The sequence below is a fragment of the Nicotiana tabacum genome, chromosome 15 (genome assembly GCF_000715075.1).
Source record: "Nicotiana tabacum cultivar K326 chromosome 15, ASM71507v2, whole genome shotgun sequence".
Classification (NCBI taxonomy): domain Eukaryota; kingdom Viridiplantae; phylum Streptophyta; class Magnoliopsida; order Solanales; family Solanaceae; genus Nicotiana; species Nicotiana tabacum.
This window is the reverse complement of record NC_134094.1, coordinates 9398263-9416840: the sequence shown is the minus strand read 5'-3', so window position 1 is coordinate 9416840 and position 18578 is coordinate 9398263. Positions and strand designations below refer to the sequence as shown.

At 32.8% G+C, this 18578-nt stretch overlaps 2 protein-coding genes, 1 non-coding gene and 1 pseudogene across 3 annotated transcripts; 3 read left to right on the top strand and 1 right to left on the bottom strand.

Annotated features, from left to right (window-relative positions):
* The first annotated feature begins 482 nt into the window (after positions 1 to 482).
* LOC107812496 (MND1-interacting protein 1) lies at positions 483 to 5384 on the top strand. Its single transcript, XM_016637621.2, has 3 exons — positions 483 to 615; positions 893 to 2539; positions 4664 to 5384. Exons 2-3 carry the CDS (start codon positions 935 to 937, stop codon positions 5162 to 5164), a joined length of 2106 nt encoding a protein of 701 aa, XP_016493107.1. The 5' UTR covers positions 483 to 615; positions 893 to 934; the 3' UTR covers positions 5165 to 5384.
* A 1324-nt stretch (positions 5385 to 6708) lies between these two features.
* Positions 6709 to 6890, top strand: LOC142170035 (U2 spliceosomal RNA; annotated as a pseudogene).
* Positions 6891 to 7376: 486 nt separating this feature from the next.
* Positions 7377 to 11857, top strand: LOC107812503 (aluminum-activated malate transporter 12). Its single transcript, XM_016637626.2, has 6 exons — positions 7377 to 7779; positions 8286 to 8426; positions 8971 to 9243; positions 9617 to 9744; positions 10370 to 10513; positions 10888 to 11857. The coding sequence occupies exons 1-6, from the start codon at positions 7488 to 7490 to the stop codon at positions 11500 to 11502; spliced, it is 1593 nt and encodes a 530-aa protein (XP_016493112.1). The 5' UTR covers positions 7377 to 7487; the 3' UTR covers positions 11503 to 11857.
* Positions 11858 to 12578: 721 nt separating this feature from the next.
* On the bottom strand, positions 12579 to 12650 carry TRNAC-GCA (transfer RNA cysteine (anticodon GCA)). The gene has a single exon. It is a non-coding gene; the product is annotated as a tRNA-Cys (tRNA).
* Positions 12651 to 18578: the final 5928 nt, after the last annotated feature.

Genomic DNA, 18578 nt, shown 5'->3' with positions numbered 1-18578 from the left:
TATCGCCACATCAGTGCCACGTCAAACGTCGTTTTATTTCATTTATTATTCGCTCTGTTTTTTTGTTTTATTTTCATTCCTTCTCCAAATGTAAGTACGTATTTTTCCTAATTTTAAAAATTTGTAAAGTATAATTATCTTAAACTCTTGAATAATATCGATCTAACATGAGTTATACAGAGTACCATGATTAATAAAGATTTATATATCGACTCTAACTTGTTGTGAATCTTGTGATTGAGACATAATATTTATTATTTTTGTCAATCAAACTTGAAATTTTTCTACATAATAGGACAAAATATAAAATTGACCGATTATATATATATATTGAATATAATATACGTATATAACAAAAAATATATATTTTATTAACTATTATTTTTAGAGCGGCTAAAAATATATATTTCTCGACGTAATGACGCCCCCTTAAAAAATAAATTTATACCAAACCCGACCCATTAATAACTCCAGCCCATGATATCAAACCCATTGAACCTTAGATATATATGCCGTATAACATCCATTGCATCCTTCACTTTCCAATTCCCCTTTACCTGCAACTTTAACACCCAGAAAAACAATCATCAAACACAAGGCGATAATAACTAGCCTGTAAGTTTATACGCAGTTCGATTCTCTTATTTCATATGAACTCCATCAATTTATAACAAAAAAAATCGTGAAAAATTCGATCTTTTTATTTTTATTTAGTTTTGTGTTCCATTTTGGGGTTTCAGTTTAAATTTTAATATAGCTCTTGAAATTCTCAAGTGGGTTCTAAAGAAAAGTATGCCCGATTATCTAAATTCATATTAAATCAATCAATTGGTCAAAAAAAAAATGAAAATTTCAATCTGTTTTACCTTTGTGTTTTCCTTTTTTTTTTCAGGTTCATTTTGGATTTTAGTGTAGTTATTGAAATTTCCCAAAAATGGGTTCTAAAGAGAAGTATACAAGAACCAATAGAAGACCAAGATCAGTAAAAACTGAACATGATCATAATGCCCATAACATCAGTAACGGTAATTCTGTATTTTCTGAATCTGGGCTTAGCCCATTGGGCCCAATTAAGCCCAATACAGATGGGGTTGATGAGAGTGGTTGGGGTTACTGTACTGAGGAACAATTAGAAGAAATCTTGTTACAAAATTTGGAGATTTTGTATAGTGAAGCTATTAATAAGCTTATTGGGTTAGGTTATGATGAAGATGTGGCTATGAAAGCTATATTGAAAAATGGACATTGTTATGGTGGAATGGATGTATTGACTAATATACTGCACAACTCATTGTCGTATTTAAATAATGGGAGTAGTGTTTCGAAATTGGAGGATTCAGAGCATTGTTTTGTTGATTTGAGGCAGTTGGAGGAATATTCGTTGGCGGGTATGGTTTGTTTGTTGCAACAAGTTAAGCCGCATTTGAGTAAAGGGGACGCGATGTGGTGTTTGTTAATGAGTGATCTTCACGTGGGTCGGGCGAGCGTGATGGAAATTCCTGCTCCGAGTAATGGGAATGGTTGTGTTAATGGGTCGGTGAGTGGGAGTGGTAATGTGGAGGGTGTTGGCATGGGTCCTGTTGGGGTTGTGCCCGCTATGTGTAGGTTTCATGGTGGTTGGGGTTTTGGGAGTGGCGGTGCTAATAATGCGTTTCCATTGAATAGGTCATTCGCGTATACTGCCTCGGATTCTAATTCGCAAAAAGAGATTGAGTGTCCGAAGAGGTTTAATCTTACTCCTTCGATGAAAACTTTGCTGAAGAGGAATGTAGCTGCATTTGCTGCGGGATTTAGGTCAAACCCGAAATATATGCAGAATCAGTCACAGGCTTGTCCTAGTTCTTTGGCTGACGGGGATCAATCATGTGGAAGTGAATCAGGGGTTGAAAGTGGACTTGCACAGTCGGGGGACTCTCATGCTTCGAAAAGCCAAGATGTGGTTAACTCTGTCGTAGGTAAATTTCGTGATTTGAATCTTGATGGGAATACGGAGAAGGGAAATGGGCAGCTGGACCAGAAAGATGAGATGATTCTAAGTTTGATCGATCAAATAAAGGATCTTGAGAAGCAGGTCAAGGAACGGAAAGATTGGGCGCACCAAAAAGCAATGCAAGCCGCAAGAAAGCTCAGCAATGACTTGACGGAGCTTAAGACGTTGAGGATGGAAAGAGAGGATACCCAAAGATTAAAGAAGGGTAAACAGGCTGTCGAAGATACTACCATGAAGAGGCTAGCGGAAATGGAGAATGCTCTAAGAAAAGCCAGCGGCCAAGTTGACCGCGCAAACTTGGCTGTAAAAAAGCTTGAGAATGAGAATGCAGAAATCAGGGCAGAGATGGAGGCTTCTAAGTTAAGCGCATCAGAATCTGCAAAAACATGTATGGAGGCTGCTAAGAGAGAGAAGAAGTGCATTAAGAAGCTTGGAGTTTGGGAGAAACAGAAAAAGAAGCTGCAGGAGGATATTGCAGCGGAGAAACAAAAGATTTCAGATGTACAAAAGCAGCTGGTTCAGGTAGAGGCAGCTCAAAAGGAAGCTGAGGTTTGCTCTTTCTTCTCTTTTTTCCCTTGATGTTTACTTGTTATTGGTGATCTTGCAATGGAAATGCAAACGAATGCTTACGACATTTTACATCACTTAATGAGAATCAGTTTAAGATTCTTCTGTCCTTCTCATCTTAGAATGTCCTCTTTACGTCCAAGTTAGTTATTAGGTGCATACCTTTGGTGCTTATAAAGGGTTAAGTCATTATTCTAAGCATTTTTGGTTCTGGCCTCCATATTTCCATTCTTCAGTAGCAAACTTTTGTCTACTGGGTTCACGAGGTACCTGAATGGTTAGAATATATATAGACATTACATCAGAATTCATTTAGCTTGTTGAGAGAAGACGTGTCATGTATTAAGTTTTATCTTGGATCTTATGTTTCTTTTTCTCTCACTTTCTTGTTGATAAAAAAAGAGTTGTATTTTCATTGTGAAATCTCTCCCTATGTGACCTTTGCAAACCATAGCCAGTCCTAAGTCACAATTCTTAACTCTTAGAGTACCCCCAAAACCCCTTTTGCCAATGCGTCCTCTGGATAAAGGAAGAAGAAGATTGTGGTAGGTTGATATCCAGCTTAAAATTAGTCCAATTGTATATTTACAAAAAAGGATCTAAAATTATGCGAGGAATGTGCACCCAAGGGTGTGACCTAGTGGTCAATGAAGTGGGTTAGAACTATGAGGTTTCAGGTCCAGTTCCCAGCGCAGACAAGAAACACTAGGTGATTTCTTCTCATCTGTCCAAACCTTAGTGAATAGAATTACCTGGTACGTGTTACTTGTGGGAGGTAGCAGGTATCATGTGGAGTTAGTTGGTAACATGCGCGCAAGTTGGCTCGGACACCACATATGTAAAAAGAAAAAATTATGTGAGGAATGCGAGCATACCAACACTTCCCATTAGAACTCCAAACTTAAGCATGCTCGGACGAGATGGTACTAGGATGAGTGATTTCCATGGAAGTCCTTGTGTTGTATAACTTGCTGACCCTAGCTAATTGAGATTGACGCATACATGCTTGACAAGATTACTACTAGAATGGGTGATCTTGAAGAGTGAAGTCACCTTGTTGTATTTCACGTGGACCCCAACTAGTTGGAATTGAGGCGTAGTTGATTGATAAGAAGGGCAACCCGATGCACAAAGCATCCCGTGTTCATTCAGGGTCCGGGGAAGGGCCGCACTCCAAGAGTTGTAATGTAAGCAGCCTACCCTAACACAAGCGTTAGTGGTGGATTTTACTGCTCAAACCCGTGACTATAGGTTACACAGAGACAATTTTATTGTTGTTCCAAGGCATCCCCTGCATGATTGATACTGTAGACTAATGGAGACAAATAACTAGCTATTCTCCTGTTTCATGACAAATCTTTTCAATTCATCTCCCAAAGACAAGATTTTACTTGTGTGGTAGACATCCTGAAATTATCTTCTGAAGTTCTAATGAATCTGTATTCAATGAGTTTTTCAGCTCATCAGAAACCTTACGTTTTCCTTTTTTCCAACAGTAAGTTGTAAGCTATAGCTATTTATCACAATGAAACTGAAGAATAAAAATATGGTGTTTTACGCCAGAAGCTTCAGTTTCTTTCAACACCATCAACCGACAAACTCAGTTTTACTTTGTAAGAGTCGATATATCTATTTGTTTTTGAAAGCCTCATTCTTTCATTCATGTTCAGAAACATTTAAAAGCATAGATATCCATTCTTATCTGAAGAGGGGAAATAGGGTGAAAAGAAATCTGCTTCGATTCATTGCATTTTGCATGAATTCTTGGCTGATCTTTTTTTCTTTTCCTTTTTCTTTCTTATCTCTTTCTTTTTTTCTTTCCTGATAAGTTTTGCTGAAAACATTTATTGAATGATCATTACAAGATGAGAATTTTTTGGAAGGTTTTTTGAAACCTTATTTGGGAATTGCAACACATTTGAGTACAAAAAGAGTCCAACATGTTGTCTTTGCTGCAGAATCACATGATAATGTTGCACTATTTCGTTCCAAGTGTGTTTTACTGCAGAAAAGGGGTGCCACTGTATTCCTTTAATTGTTGAACAATAGCAAGTTTCTTTAATTGTTCAAAATTTGTCAATTTGTTATGTTGTCAATTTTTATCAGGCAAAGTGGAGGCAGGAACAGAAGGCTAAGGAGCAAGCCGTGGCACAAGTAGAGGAAGAACAACGTCTCAAAGAAGCAGCCGAGGCTACTAACAAAAGAAAGCTTGAGGCGTTGCGACTGAAGATAGAAATAGACTTCCAGCGGCACAAGGATGACCTCCAACGGCTTGAACAGGATCTTTCTCGGCTTAAAGCGTCTACTGAGCTGCAGAATCAGTCTGCTAATTTAGTAACAGGTAACTCTAACGGTGAACAGCCCCACGCTGATATTGCAAGGATGTTACATGAGTTGGACAGATTGGAGAATTCTTCCGAGAAGGGTAGCTCCGATAGAGAGTGTTTAATTTGCAAGAAGGATGAAGTTTCAATTGTCTTCCTACCTTGCGCTCATCAAGTTATGTGCGCGAACTGTAATGACAAAGGGAAGAAGGGAAGAGCTAAATGCCCGTGCTGCGGCGTTCCAATTGAACAGAGGATCAGGGTCTTTGGTGCAACCTCATAGGTCTCATCCCAACCTTGACTGCTCAGAAACTATCTTTTGGAGGTTTAGACAATATGCAAGTTACTGTATTGTCTTAAACATATGCTTATGCTTGATTGAGTCAGCATAATAGAGCTTAATAAATAAACAGCTGCCAAGTTGCAATGATATTTGCATATTAGAGGTATTAACAAATGTCCTTTTCTCTTTAAAATGTGGTTCTCATCTTAGAATTTATCAAGGCTGGAATGTGGTTTTGTACCAATCTAGTTGTGATATGGAACTAGAGTTTGATGAAAATCTAACTACTAGTTAGAGGGAGGTAGCAGGTATTCGATAGAATAGTCAGGTGTGTGCAAGTTGGTACGGTCGTCACCATTATAACAACAGACCATACCGATAGACCCTCGGCTTAAAAAAAGTAACCTTACCCCATTTGTGTAACCCCACAAATGAGGTCCGATGAGGGTAGTGTTTAAGCTGCATTACTCCTATGTTGCGAAGGTAGAGAGACTGTTTTTGATAGAACTCTGCTTAGAAAAAGTAATTTTGCGGAAACTAGATGTCATAGTACTATTCTTTGTGAAGGTAGAGAGACTGTTTTCGATAGACTTTTGGCTCAGAAAAGCAATATTGCGGCAACTAGCTGTCACAGTACTATTCTTTGAAATTGCGAGTAGTGTCATTCTAAACAGACTTGACTATAAGATTTTAATAAGAAATCTTTACATAAGTGAATTATTTAATTTTTGTGAGTGAAAGAAAGTCTAAGAGTTTCTTCCTTCATATGAAAATACACACACGGGAGGGTAATTAACTCAAACCTGTTCTCCTTTCTACTTTAAACTAATTTAAGACTTACTGTAAGATACTTTTAATAGCAGAATTATTATTTAATCAAGTAATACAATATCCATATTCCACACCAACAATATATTACGTACAATATCCATGTCACTTTATAATTTATTTTTGTAACTCATTACATGATTTCACAGGGAGAAATAACAGATGCGATATATACATCTTATATTTACTGACTTAAAATCTTTGATCAATTTCAACTTGAAAGTTTCAATCACCGCATCTCGGCCTGTGGGGATGTTAGCAATAAGATGCCTAGCTATGTGACACGTGGGCAAATGAACGAATGACACATGGCGCGATATTGACTGCTGATTTAGGAGAGGGGAAGTTGGGTGCACGAGAAAGAATCAAAGAACACAAAGTCAATTTTAATTTCCATGGCCAGCTTTTGTAATAGTTCACATTAGGTTAACAAACAAGAACCAGAAGAGCCATACCAAAAGCTTTTCTTTCTTTTTTTTGCCCTACCATTTCCTTTTAGTAGCTAGTAAAAATTCAACCACTTTTAGCCCTTTGCCCCTTTCACAGCAAATAGCTCGTGATCTAAAAAGCTTTGATATTTTCATGCAATAATTTCAACTCATATTGGAAGGGCTTGCACCACAATTGTGCTAAGAGTTTATAACAATGTAAAGTTTTTTTTTTTTACATTGGTAGGTTATATATATTAACCTATACAACAAGAAGTAAATTTACATATACCTTTCTCGGCCTTTTGGCTAAGATCAAGTGTAATATCTGCTCTTATCAATTTAATATATGATATGTGAGCGATATTAACTCAATTTTTATTAAGGGGGAGGTCCGTTAAGGTAGCTTGCTATCGGGGCTTTCGCGCGTCGTTCAGGTGTTGAAAAAAATTAAAAAAGAAGTAAATTTACATATCAAACTTGGCATAGTAATCTGGAAAATAGAGTAATAACATGCTATAATTGTCTAAATTATATTGATATAGTATAAATATATGGTATACATATATCCCAAACTCTTCCAAATGCAGGTAATGTAAATAAAGCAACTTTTTTTAACATGAAATGTTGATAGTATATACATTACTATTTTTTCCACAGCTGCCGAAGCTATTGAATTCTAATATTATATAACAGTAATAAAGAAAATTCCACCATTATAAATTCCATTTTCTATAATAGTGGATTTTAGAAAATTGTAATCACCTCCTTAAACCAATTCTTTCCACATATGTTGGTTATAATTTCTTCTTTCTTGTCTGTTTTGACTTTATATGTGTCTATTTAAAAAGCTAATTAACATATTTAATATCTCAAACTACTTTATTGAGAAGCATGTGAATATAGTAACATCACAACTCTCTTTTCTCCATGTTATAAAGCAACTAAAGCCCTTCTCTAGAAACTATAGCCTCTAATTCTTTATATTTTTGCATGGCCTAGCCATTTTTTCAACTGAATAAAATACAAAACAATTTCCACTTATTTTCTTATCAATATTCACCAATATGGGAGTGGAAATGGAGGTGAGTGGAGATAATAATACTAATTGGGTACCAATTATGAAGAAAAGAATGAATATTCTTGGAAAAAAATTGAAAACATTTCCTAAATTAACATGGAAAACAATTTGGAAAGTTGGGAAAGATGATCCAAGAAGGGTCATTCACTCCCTCAAAGTTGGTTTTTCCTTGACATTGGTTTCATTGTTATATTTAATGGAGCCATTGTTCAAAGGTTTTGGAAGTAGTGCTATTTGGGCTGTCATGACTGTGGTGGTTGTTCTTGAATTCACAGCAGGTAAAACTATATGGTAGTCAGTCTTTTTCCCGTTAGAGTTTAACTTATATACACTGACAGCAGTGGCGAAGCTATATGCTCAATGAAGGGGTTCAATTGAATCCCCTTTATCGAAAAACTATACTGCGAAAATTGAGTAACAACTTTTTCTTGTATGTATATAAGGTTTTGAATCTCCTTGGCATATATCGACAGGGGCTCCAAAAATTAAAATAAAAGTTACACGTCGAAATCCTAGTTATGACATTCTTGCATTTTTTTGAATCCTCTTATTAAGATTCCTAACTCCGCCACTAAATGACAGTGTAAAGAATTGTCATACTATCTGTTTATTTGAATATGTTGTAGAAGGTAACACGATGAATGCCTTAGTTTTCAAGTTACTAATCTCGCTTATTATAGACGTATGTTTATCTGTAGTTATCTTTTAGGTGAACTGGTAGTGTAAAATTTTCTTTTTGTGTACTTCCTAACATATGTGTTTTTCTATTATTTTTAAATGATAGGGGCAACATTATGCAAAGGTTTAAATAGAGGATTGGGAACACTATTAGCAGGATCACTGGCATTCTTGATTGAATATGTTGCCACAGAATCTGGCCACATATTTCGAGCTATATTCATTGGAGCCTCAGTTTTTTTCATTGGTAAGCTTCATGTTACTGTATCAAGTTTGATATAAAGAGTTATTTATTCTCTATATTTGGATTCGCCTTGGTTCCAACTACTATTAATAACATCACTAAAGGTTGTGGCGGGATGGAAAGTATACTCCTCTGTCCTTAACCAGAGATCCCAGGCAGTGGCGAAGCCACATTCAACCAAGGGGTGTCAACCGATACTCTTTCGCCAGAAAACTACACTATATTGCTAGATAAAAAAATTTATTTTATGTATATTTACTATACATTAACTCTCCTTCATTTTACGATATATTTAAATTCTTATATTTTGATACCCCTTAGTGAAAATCCTGGCTCTGTCACTGATCTCAAGTTCGAACTCTGGTAATGGAATTGACTTTGGTAGGGAGGCTTTACCACCAAAAAATGAACTTCCCGGCACGAATCCAGATTAGTAAGGTTTCGAAGCTGATACCAGACATTGGGTGAAAAACCTGAAAACACAAACATTAATATATAGGCATTTGCTCATGGCTAATTTTTATTTGATTATTTTCAATTTTGACAGGAGCTGCAGCTACGTACATGAGATTTTTCCCATACATAAAGAAAAACTATGACTATGGTGTGGTGATATTTCTCTTGACCTTCAACTTGATCACAGTATCAAGTTATCGTGTTGATAACGTGTTAAAAATTGCGCACGAGCGCTTCTATACTATAGCTATTGGTTGTGGTATATGTCTCCTCATGAGCCTATTGATACTTCCAAATTGGTCAGGAGAAGACCTTCATAATTTCACTGCTGCTAAGTTTGAAGGCTTAGCAAAATCTATTGAAGGTATGGCCAAATTTAGAAAAGGAACAAGCGCAATGTATTTTCATTTTCTTATATTATTATTATTATTGTTCTTGAATTTGTTGGTACAGTTATTATTACTGTAATTTTACCTATGACAGAAGGTTATCTATCTTATTATTCAGATTACTAATTTTACTAATTATGAGCAATTACATGTAGTTGTTTTCGGGTGATCATCTGATTGTGCAAAAATTCTTTTACACTATCAGCTATGAGATATTAAACGGTTCTTAAAATTCATCTCATATTCTTTATTAGCAAGTACTATATAAGTCACATAACCCCTCTCTCTGTATATATATAAATTCATTGACATAGGAAATTAATGAGTATTTTCAATTTAACTGTGCAGCTTGTGTTAATGAGTATTTTAGAGATGAGGAACAACAAAAAGCCAGAGAAAATTCATCAGATTTGGAGGATCCTATTTACAATGGTTATAAGACTGTCTTGGATTCCAAATCATTTGATGAGACTCTGGTAAGTAGTTGAATTTTCTCTAAAATAATTCACTAAATGTATATGTAATATTAATATTCTAAAAGAGATAACATGTATATATATAATGGATTGTCTTGTATTTTTATTTTTTTATTTATGTCTATTACTATCTGCGATTTCTTTTGCTTCAATTTTCGTATTGTTTTGTTACTATTTCTTTCGCTTCGGTTCTCTTGTTATCTTGCTAGTATCATTACTTGCTGCTACTGCTTCTTTTCATCTTTCTTTGAACTGGGGGTCAATCGGAAACAGCCTTTCGACTTTCTCAAGGTAGGGGTAATGCTGCATATGCACAGCCCTCCTCAGATCACACTTGTGGGATTACACTGATTTCTTATTCTCTAGGTTACTAATCACACTTTATTTATGTACAATTACTTGTAATTATATTTTAGGCAACTCGATAGCTCAAGAATTATTTTACACAATTACTGTGTAGAAGATGTATTCATATATAATAGACCGAAAGCTCCTTGAAAATAGTGCAAGATAAACGCCAATTTGAGACAAGAATTAAAACAGTAATTAGAATTTAGAACCCTACATATCTAGACCCAAATTAACATATCACTGTATATAACCAAAATTAATCTGAGTGGAACAGGCATTATACGCAAGTTGGGAGCCAAGGCATTCGAGACACTGTTACAGATTTCCATGGCAGCAGTACGTTAAATTGGGGAATGTTCTTCGCCATTTTGGATACACAATTGTTGCTCTTCATGGATGTCTCCAAACTGAAATTCAGGTACAAATAACGTCAATCGGATTCACTGTTTATTTTTTCTAATCCTTATACATAAATTATACACAAAATATACACGGATATACACACACATAACATATATTATGTATCCGTCCCGATTATTTTAAGTCTAAGTGGTTGAGTTGACGGCTATTTAAGTTAATTCTTTCATTTTTTTCCTGTACGTGTAAAGTTTTTTTTTTATACACAATCAGTATATAACTTATAATAACAGGTTAATTATCATTTTTATCGATTACCAATGAATGCTTATCCTAGAGATTTATATGTAATTACTTTACAAATGACCTAATTTTGTAAATATTATTTATATTGTCAGTGCATATAACTTAAACTCTTATTGAATTTTTATTCAGACGCCTCGATCGGTTCGAGCAATGTTCAAAGATCCATGTATCAGACTAGCTGGAGAAGTTACAAAAGCTTTAAAGGAATTAGGAGATAGTATAAGACATCGTCGTCAATGTTCACCAGAAATACTATCCGATCACCTCCACGAAGCTTTACAAGACCTAGACAATGCCATAAAATCCCAACCAAAACTCTTCATTGGGTCCAAAAATAATTCCAACAAGTTAGCCCTAGCAACAATTGGCGTACAGTCCGGTGCACTGAACTCCCGCAGAGTCACTTTATCGAGCGTAAAGACCGACACGTCCGCGTTGCTCGAGTGGAAATCCAAAAGGGGTACTATAAATGAAAATTCAAAATCTTTGAGGCCTACATTGAGTAAGATTGCTATAACTAGTCTTGAATTTTCGGATGCTTTGCCATTTGCTGCATTTGCTGCTTTGTTAGTGGAAATTGTTGCAAGGCTTGATCTTGTTATTGAGGAAGTTGAAGAATTGGGAAGAATTGCTCATTTCAAAGAGTATCATAATTCTCAAAATGATGATCATAATGTGGTTGTGGATTTTGAGAAACATGCAATGCCTTTAAGAAATGAATTGCCCACCCATGCAGGAGATTAAAACGTTCTTTGGCGTCGAGGGAATTGCATGAGTAGAGATTCAAAAATTAATCGTTCTGATCTAGGTCATAATCTTTATGCGATTCTCAAAATTATTACTAGAAAGTCAACCGCCCAAATTGACATTATGATGTGGTTTGATAAAGAAGTGTACTAAATTGATTGATGTATTAAAGGACATCTCTAGTGATTGATGACTTCTTTTTCCTATTTTGTTTTGAATGATGTAATATTGCATCTATTTTTTAGAATGCTATCTATCAAGGAAAAAATGAATATATACTCTTTTGTTTTAAATAAAAATAGACTAAAAAGTGTAACTTTTAAAATTCGAAAGTGTATTATTCCTTTTGGGACGGAGAGCGTACTATATTATTTAAATTCAATATTTAAAATTCTTAGTTTTTAAAGCTTATATGGTTTCCATAGCAATATTCTTTAATCATATGTCCCTTAAATGTAATAACCAAACTTCTACTGCATAATTTGTCTTGTGACATTATTCATCTTTTTGCAACGAAAAATTATACTTATCCAGTTAAACTCTTCTATAATAATCATCATCTATAATAATGTTTCACTAGATCAATCAAGGTTTTTTTGGAACTATTTTTTCATGTTATGTTATAACATATATTTTATATAACAACACTTAACTATAACAAACAAAAATATCCGAAACAAACAAAATTATTATACAGAGGTTTGACTGTATAATATATGATGCAAGGTTAAGGACGTGGCCGTGATATTATCGCAGGGCAATAAATTTCTTTTTATTTTTTAAGTCTTCTTGTGATCTCTATATAACTTTGATTATTTGATCTTTCCATTCAACCAGAATTGTTTTTTTTTTTTGTTTGGAATATGCATCTTATAAAGGCAAAATTTGAGAAAGACGATCTGAATGGAGAATCCTACATGAAAAAACAAGATTAAAGACTATGCTTACTGAGATTTTATGAAAATCTGTAATAGGGATTACAATCTTGAATTTAACAATGGCCAAAAATTATTTTATTTCTTTTCAAGTCAAAATATAATTACAGAAAAATAAAGAATTGGAAAACAGGAAAAAGGGCCCTACCGGGTTCGAACCGGTGACCTCTTGATCTGCAGTCAAATGCTCTACCACTGAGCTAAGGACCCTCACGTTTTGTTTAAGCTTTAATTTTAATATATAACTGTGATTTTGAAATGTTAAATTTTACAACTTGCAGAAAATTTTAGAATGATTATTAATCATCTAATCTTTTTTAATTGATTATAGCTCTTCTTCTGCTATCTTATTGGTAAACGACAAAATATTGTCAGGAAATGTTCAAATTCTTTGCCATACGAAATGTTTTAATTCTACGCTATGTTATATTTCGAGATCGTTCATAGTTTTGATGTTAGTAAATTGTTTCATATTTGCCTTAAACATTAAGTAAACTCTAGCACGAAGTGATTGTTAAAATAGCACGGGCTAGCTAGATTTCAAATTTGTCATTCAAAAATAGTCGGTGTTTGCCAAGTTATTAAAAAATAGTCATTATTTTGCTGCAACAGAGACCGGTCAAGCATAATATACTAAAGTTCGGTGCACCTGTGTATGAACTTCCAGTATATTATTCTGGACCGGTATACTTTGCTGGCTCCAGTATAATATACTGGAGTTCTAGTATACTTTGTTGGAATTCCAGTATATTATACTGGAATTTCAGTATATTATGCTAGAGTATTTTTCGGATTTTGAATAGTGTTTTTCGTTGAGATTTATCTTTACATGAAAAATGGTTAAATTTCGATAATTTTTGAAACTGTGGCTATTTTTGAATGATCACTTGTAAATCTGGCTATTTTTGAATTTCTCCCGAACTGATTGTAATCCATATGTCAAAATACTTTAGGAAAAAAGTATAAATTTTCTGTCTTCCTTAACTATGATTTAAAATTATCCTTCGTTATATTTCAGGTTGGAGCTCCGTTAGAAACAAGGGAAAACAAGACGATAATTTGGTAAATTTGTCTATATTAAGAGTATTAATTAAGTTGTTCGGCTTTAATTAAACCTCTCACTAGTATTTTGTAGATAGTAAAATTATTTTTCTATTCATTTTGCGAAAGAATGACGGCGTAATATTTTTACTAAGTTTATAATGACCAATAAACTATATAAAATTATTGAGAGCATTTTTGAAATATATACTACTATTAATTTGGGACGATAAAAATAACATGGCAGAATAGGTCGAGATACCCCTAAACTTGGGGACTTTTATTCAGTACATACTTAAAACTGCAAAGGGCCAAATATACTTTAAAAAATGGTCTAAAAATACCCCTTGTTATACTATTGGATTATCTATACCCCTAAAGTCATACTTTGGGTTCAAATATACCCCTCATTTAAACGGAGGGACATGTGTCATCGTCCTGTTGGCCAATTCTAAATATCTCCTAATTAATTAAAAAGACTCATTACTCATATCCAAAAAGTAATTTTCTAAAGCAAATTTTTTTTGTAAAAACTGGAAAAAAACTGAGTTATTTTTACTAAAAACTCAAAAAAAAAAATTCCAGTTTTTACAAAAGAACTGCTTTAAAAAAAACTAAAAAATATTTTCTAAAACAATATTTTTGTAAAAATTAAAAAAAATTGAAAAGTAATTTTCTAAAACAATTAAAAACTGGAAAAGACTGAAATTTTTTAAACTAAAAACTAAAAAAATATATATATATATATATTTATTTTTTCAGTTTTTACAAAAACATTGCTTTAGAAAATTGCTTTTCAGTTTTTTTTAAAGCAATATTTTTCTAAAAACTGGAAATTTTGTTTTTCGATTTTTTTAGTTTTTAGTAAAAAAAACATTCAGTTTTTTTCAGTTTTTACAGAAACATTGCTTTAGAAAATTGCTTTTCAGTTTTTACAAAAATATTGTTTTAGAAAATATTTTTCAATTTTTTTTAAAGAAGTTTTTTTGTAAAAACTGAAAAAACAAAATTTATTTTTTTCAGTTTTTAGTTTTAAAAAAATCAATTTTTTCAGTTTTTTCAAAAAAAAAAATTACTTTAGAAAATTGCTTTTCGGGTATGGGTAATAGGTCTTTTTAATTAATTAGGAGATATTTAGAATTGGCCAACAAGACGATGACACGTGTCCCTCCGTTTAAATGAGATGTATATTTGAACCCAAAGTATGACTGCAGAGGTATAGATAACCCAATAGTATAACAAGGGATATTCTTAGACCATTTTCAAAAGTACAGGGGTATATTGGATATTCGATGTACTTAAAATTTGCGTTGGCCTAATTACCCCCTGAACTTGAAAATTTGATAGCCTTGACCCCTTGGACGCTGATGTGGTAGAAAACTTGAATACACTCTCTTTTAGGCGAGTAAGAAAAATTAAAAAAAATAGCTTCTAAGGGGGAAATTTTAAACTATTAATTGCCACCTAATCAAATATAATGGTTTATTTGTTTCAATTGTATTTTTCCTTATTTCTTTTGAATATACATAGTACATTTTATCTCAACTGTATTTTTTTTAAATTCAATAACTATTTGTTTCAACCATGTATTTTTTCTGTCTAAATCTACAAACCTTAATTGAATTCTATTTATTTTAGCAAAATAAAAGAAGGTTTAGCCATAGTAATGAAGTTCAAACAGTATATTTTGTCCCCAAAAATGTATATTTTTATACAATGTCTATTAATTTCATATGTCGCTTGTGTTTTCCTCTTCGTGAGGTTGTATTCTCGATATTTTATACTCTCTTTTATATAATTGGGAAGAGTCTTGCATTAAGACTCCGAGGTTTGCTCCAAGTGCACATGCAAAGAAAGAGACAAATAAATTAAAATTAGAAAGGAGCAGATTTATCTTTATCATATGTGAAAGACAGTGTAAAACAATAAACAGGCTATTCCCACGAACTCGTCAACTCAGATATGATTTAGAAAATATTTTAAAGCTTCGGCTATGGCTATGCCGAACAGAAATAAAGGTATATTTAGAGGAAATAGGAGCAGCGAGTTTAGGGTGAAAGATGTGGCTGAAGCCCTATCCGAAATAGCATCCAAACGCCGGTATTTATAGGTGTAAAATTAGGGTTCTTAGTTTTGGGCGGGATTTTGATATTGAGTCAAGGCTACTGAACCATTTGAAAATTGAACGTTGGTATTGCAGAAAATATTAAATGAGGGGCAGAGCTTCTTGCTTCAAAATAGTAATGGCAAGTCTGCCATGGCTGAGCAATACTGAAGTTTTGTGAAGAAAAGGAAAGGGAGAAAACAAGCGGCTGTTTGGGAGAGAGAAGGCATTCTAGAGTGTTCTATTGTTGGGCTAAAGTAGAAGATTTGGGCTCTATATCTGGGCTAAGTGTTTTGGCAGATTTGGACTTCTCTTGTGGGTATGAATAATCTAAAATGGGCTGGTCCTTTGAGGTTTTGGGCATCCTTCCTTGGAATTTTTACATTTCTATACATTATTTGAAATTTTATTACCCTTCATACTCAAGTTTCAATTTAATTACATCCTATATACAAATTTACCAATTATATACACCTTAGAAATTAAATGAGTATCATTTTATATTAGGAATCAATTATTTCTCATCATTATTCTCTCTCCCTCCTGCGCTCTCTCTCTCCTGCACTCTCTCTCTATCTCTCAATCCCTAATTCCAGTAATGTAGAGGAAAGGAAAAGAGAGCAGCAATTCCACCATTGATAGCCATTAAAAAGTTTTGAAGCTTTGAATTCAAATTTGGATTTTCAAAAAATATTATTTGTTTGAATTGGGTGTTGTTGCAAACAATTGGGAATTCCCTCTACGTCTCTCCTTATTTCTCAATCCCTAATTCCAATAATGTAAAGAAAAGGAAAAGAGAGCAGCAATTCCACCACTGACAACCATTAAAAAGCTTTGAAACTTTGAATTCGAATTTGAATTTTCAAAAATCACTATTTGTTTGGATTGGGTGTTGTTGCAAATAATTGGGAATATTATTTGGAGTTTATATCTCAATTTTGAGGGTGTTTTGTGAAAATTAGACTTGATTTTGGCTGAATTTCAGAAGAAGAAGGAGGGGGAGGAGACATGGCATGCATTATACTTACGAAATTGTAGTAAAGTTGTAGTAAAATTGTAGAAAATTTGTATTATGTTGTTTATATATATTTTTTATTTAAATATTGTATGAAAGTTGAACAATATTGTATAAAAATTTTATTTAAGTTATATGATATTATAGTTGTATATAATTGGGTAGAAATAATGTATGAAGGTTGTAGATAAGTTGTATAATATATAATTAGTTGTATGATATTTATTTTTACTATGTATAAATCAGATACAAAATATATAAAAGACATATTGTATAAAATTTGTATAAATATTAAGTTGTATGATATTATAGTTGAGCTTAACTATATAGAAATAATATATGAAAGTTGTAGATAAGTTGTAGTTAAATTGAATAATATATAATTAGTTGTATGAAATTTATTTTTACTGTGTATAAATCAACTACAAAAATATACAAAAGACACATTGTATAAAATTTGTATAAAATATGTGGGACTCACTGCCAGCACACATTAAAAGACAAAATAAAATTTTTAGATTCTAGTCAATTAGAAACTTTTTCAGATAATTAGCTTGTATAAATTTAGTTTTTGGATCTTCTTCTTTTGCTTACATTTTTTACTTCCTTTTTAAACTTTGATTTTAACGGCGGGCGAATTGGCGAATTTGAGACCCTACGCAATCGCTGCTACTGCCCCTTTAAAATACATCATCTTTTCTTTAATTATGGCGGCCATTGAAATTGCGAGCAGAGAAAGTATTTCAAATGATTATAAGGATACAACGGTATAAAAGTCCATTTTAGGAGAATAAGATATTGATAACATTGAAGGCTAGATGAATATGCGCATTATAACTTAGCAATGAGTATATTTTTGTTCTCTACCATTCATTAATTAAGGCGGAAGAAAAATAAGGAAAGAGAAGAGGAGAAAAAAAAAGGAAAAAAATGTAACTAAATCCCTTGATCGAAGGCACTAATAATAGATTGAGAGCCTTTTAAGGTGTAATGTATATATATTTTGTAAACAAAACTTGTTTAGGTCGGGTAATTAACTAAACGTGAATATTTTTAGTAATAAAGTTTCAAATAGTGTATAGGAAGGTAAAAATTTCTTTTTCATTCTTCCTTTTATTTACTTGGACTTCTAACTTGGACCAAAATAATAATAATAATATCTATATAATTAGCAGCAATAATATTAAGTAGACAATTAAATTGCTTGACATGTCTAGCAATGAATATTTATATCAAATAGTGTTGTAGTGCTTAAGCAGAATGATTATGAATTAAAATGCAAAAATCTATCTTAATATATAATCATTACAATGGCCATGCAAATAATATAAAAATAACTTGGGTAAAATTTCTATACATAAAAGTAGGGTTAATGCAATACAAAGAGATATTTTTAAAGAAAATATCGTCGATTGGTTAATTTTGAATAAAACAACTTGAGCGATAATTATAAGTCTAAATTGTACTAAAAATACCAGATTAAATACTCTTATATCATTAACGAGATTAGAAGTTAAGTAAACAATTTAGTTGAATGAATATCTTTGAGATAAAAGATAACGGTGAACTTTTATGGACTGATAGGTAAACTGAGGGCTAATATACACTCAAACTCAGATTTAATTCTAAAATAATAATCTCGTTTCAAACTTAAGTTCACATAATTAACAAAGTAGAGAAAGTCTATTCAGATACTGATAGTTATGAGATTACTAGAATTCTAACTCGTACTCCCCCGGTCCACAATAAGTGATTTTTTGGTTATTTTTATACAGATTAAGAAATTTATATTTTAACATTAATTAGCAATGAAATTGACTATATTAACCTTTACTACATTTTCACATAAACACTCCTAAGTCCTAACACATACTCCAATACTATTTACTCAAAGGGCAGTGTAGAAAAAAAATAATTAATTCATCCTTGAAATCTGGAAAAATTACTTATTTTGGACCACAAAAAAAAAATCAAAAAA

Coding starts and splice junctions, on each gene's coding strand:
- LOC107812496 (XM_016637621.2), top strand. CDS start 935: ATGGGTTCTAAAGAGAAGTATACAAGAACCAATAGAAGACCAAGATCA. Junction 2,540..4,663: donor CAGCTCAAAAGGAAGCTGAG/GTTTGCTCTTTC, acceptor AATTTTTATCAG/GCAAAGTGGAGGCAGGAACA.
- LOC107812503 (XM_016637626.2), top strand. CDS start 7,488: ATGGGAGTGGAAATGGAGGTGAGTGGAGATAATAATACTAATTGGGTA. Junction 7,780..8,285: donor TGTTCTTGAATTCACAGCAG/GTAAAACTATAT, acceptor TTTAAATGATAG/GGGCAACATTATGCAAAGGT. Junction 9,244..9,616: donor CTTAGCAAAATCTATTGAAG/GTATGGCCAAAT, acceptor TTAACTGTGCAG/CTTGTGTTAATGAGTATTTT.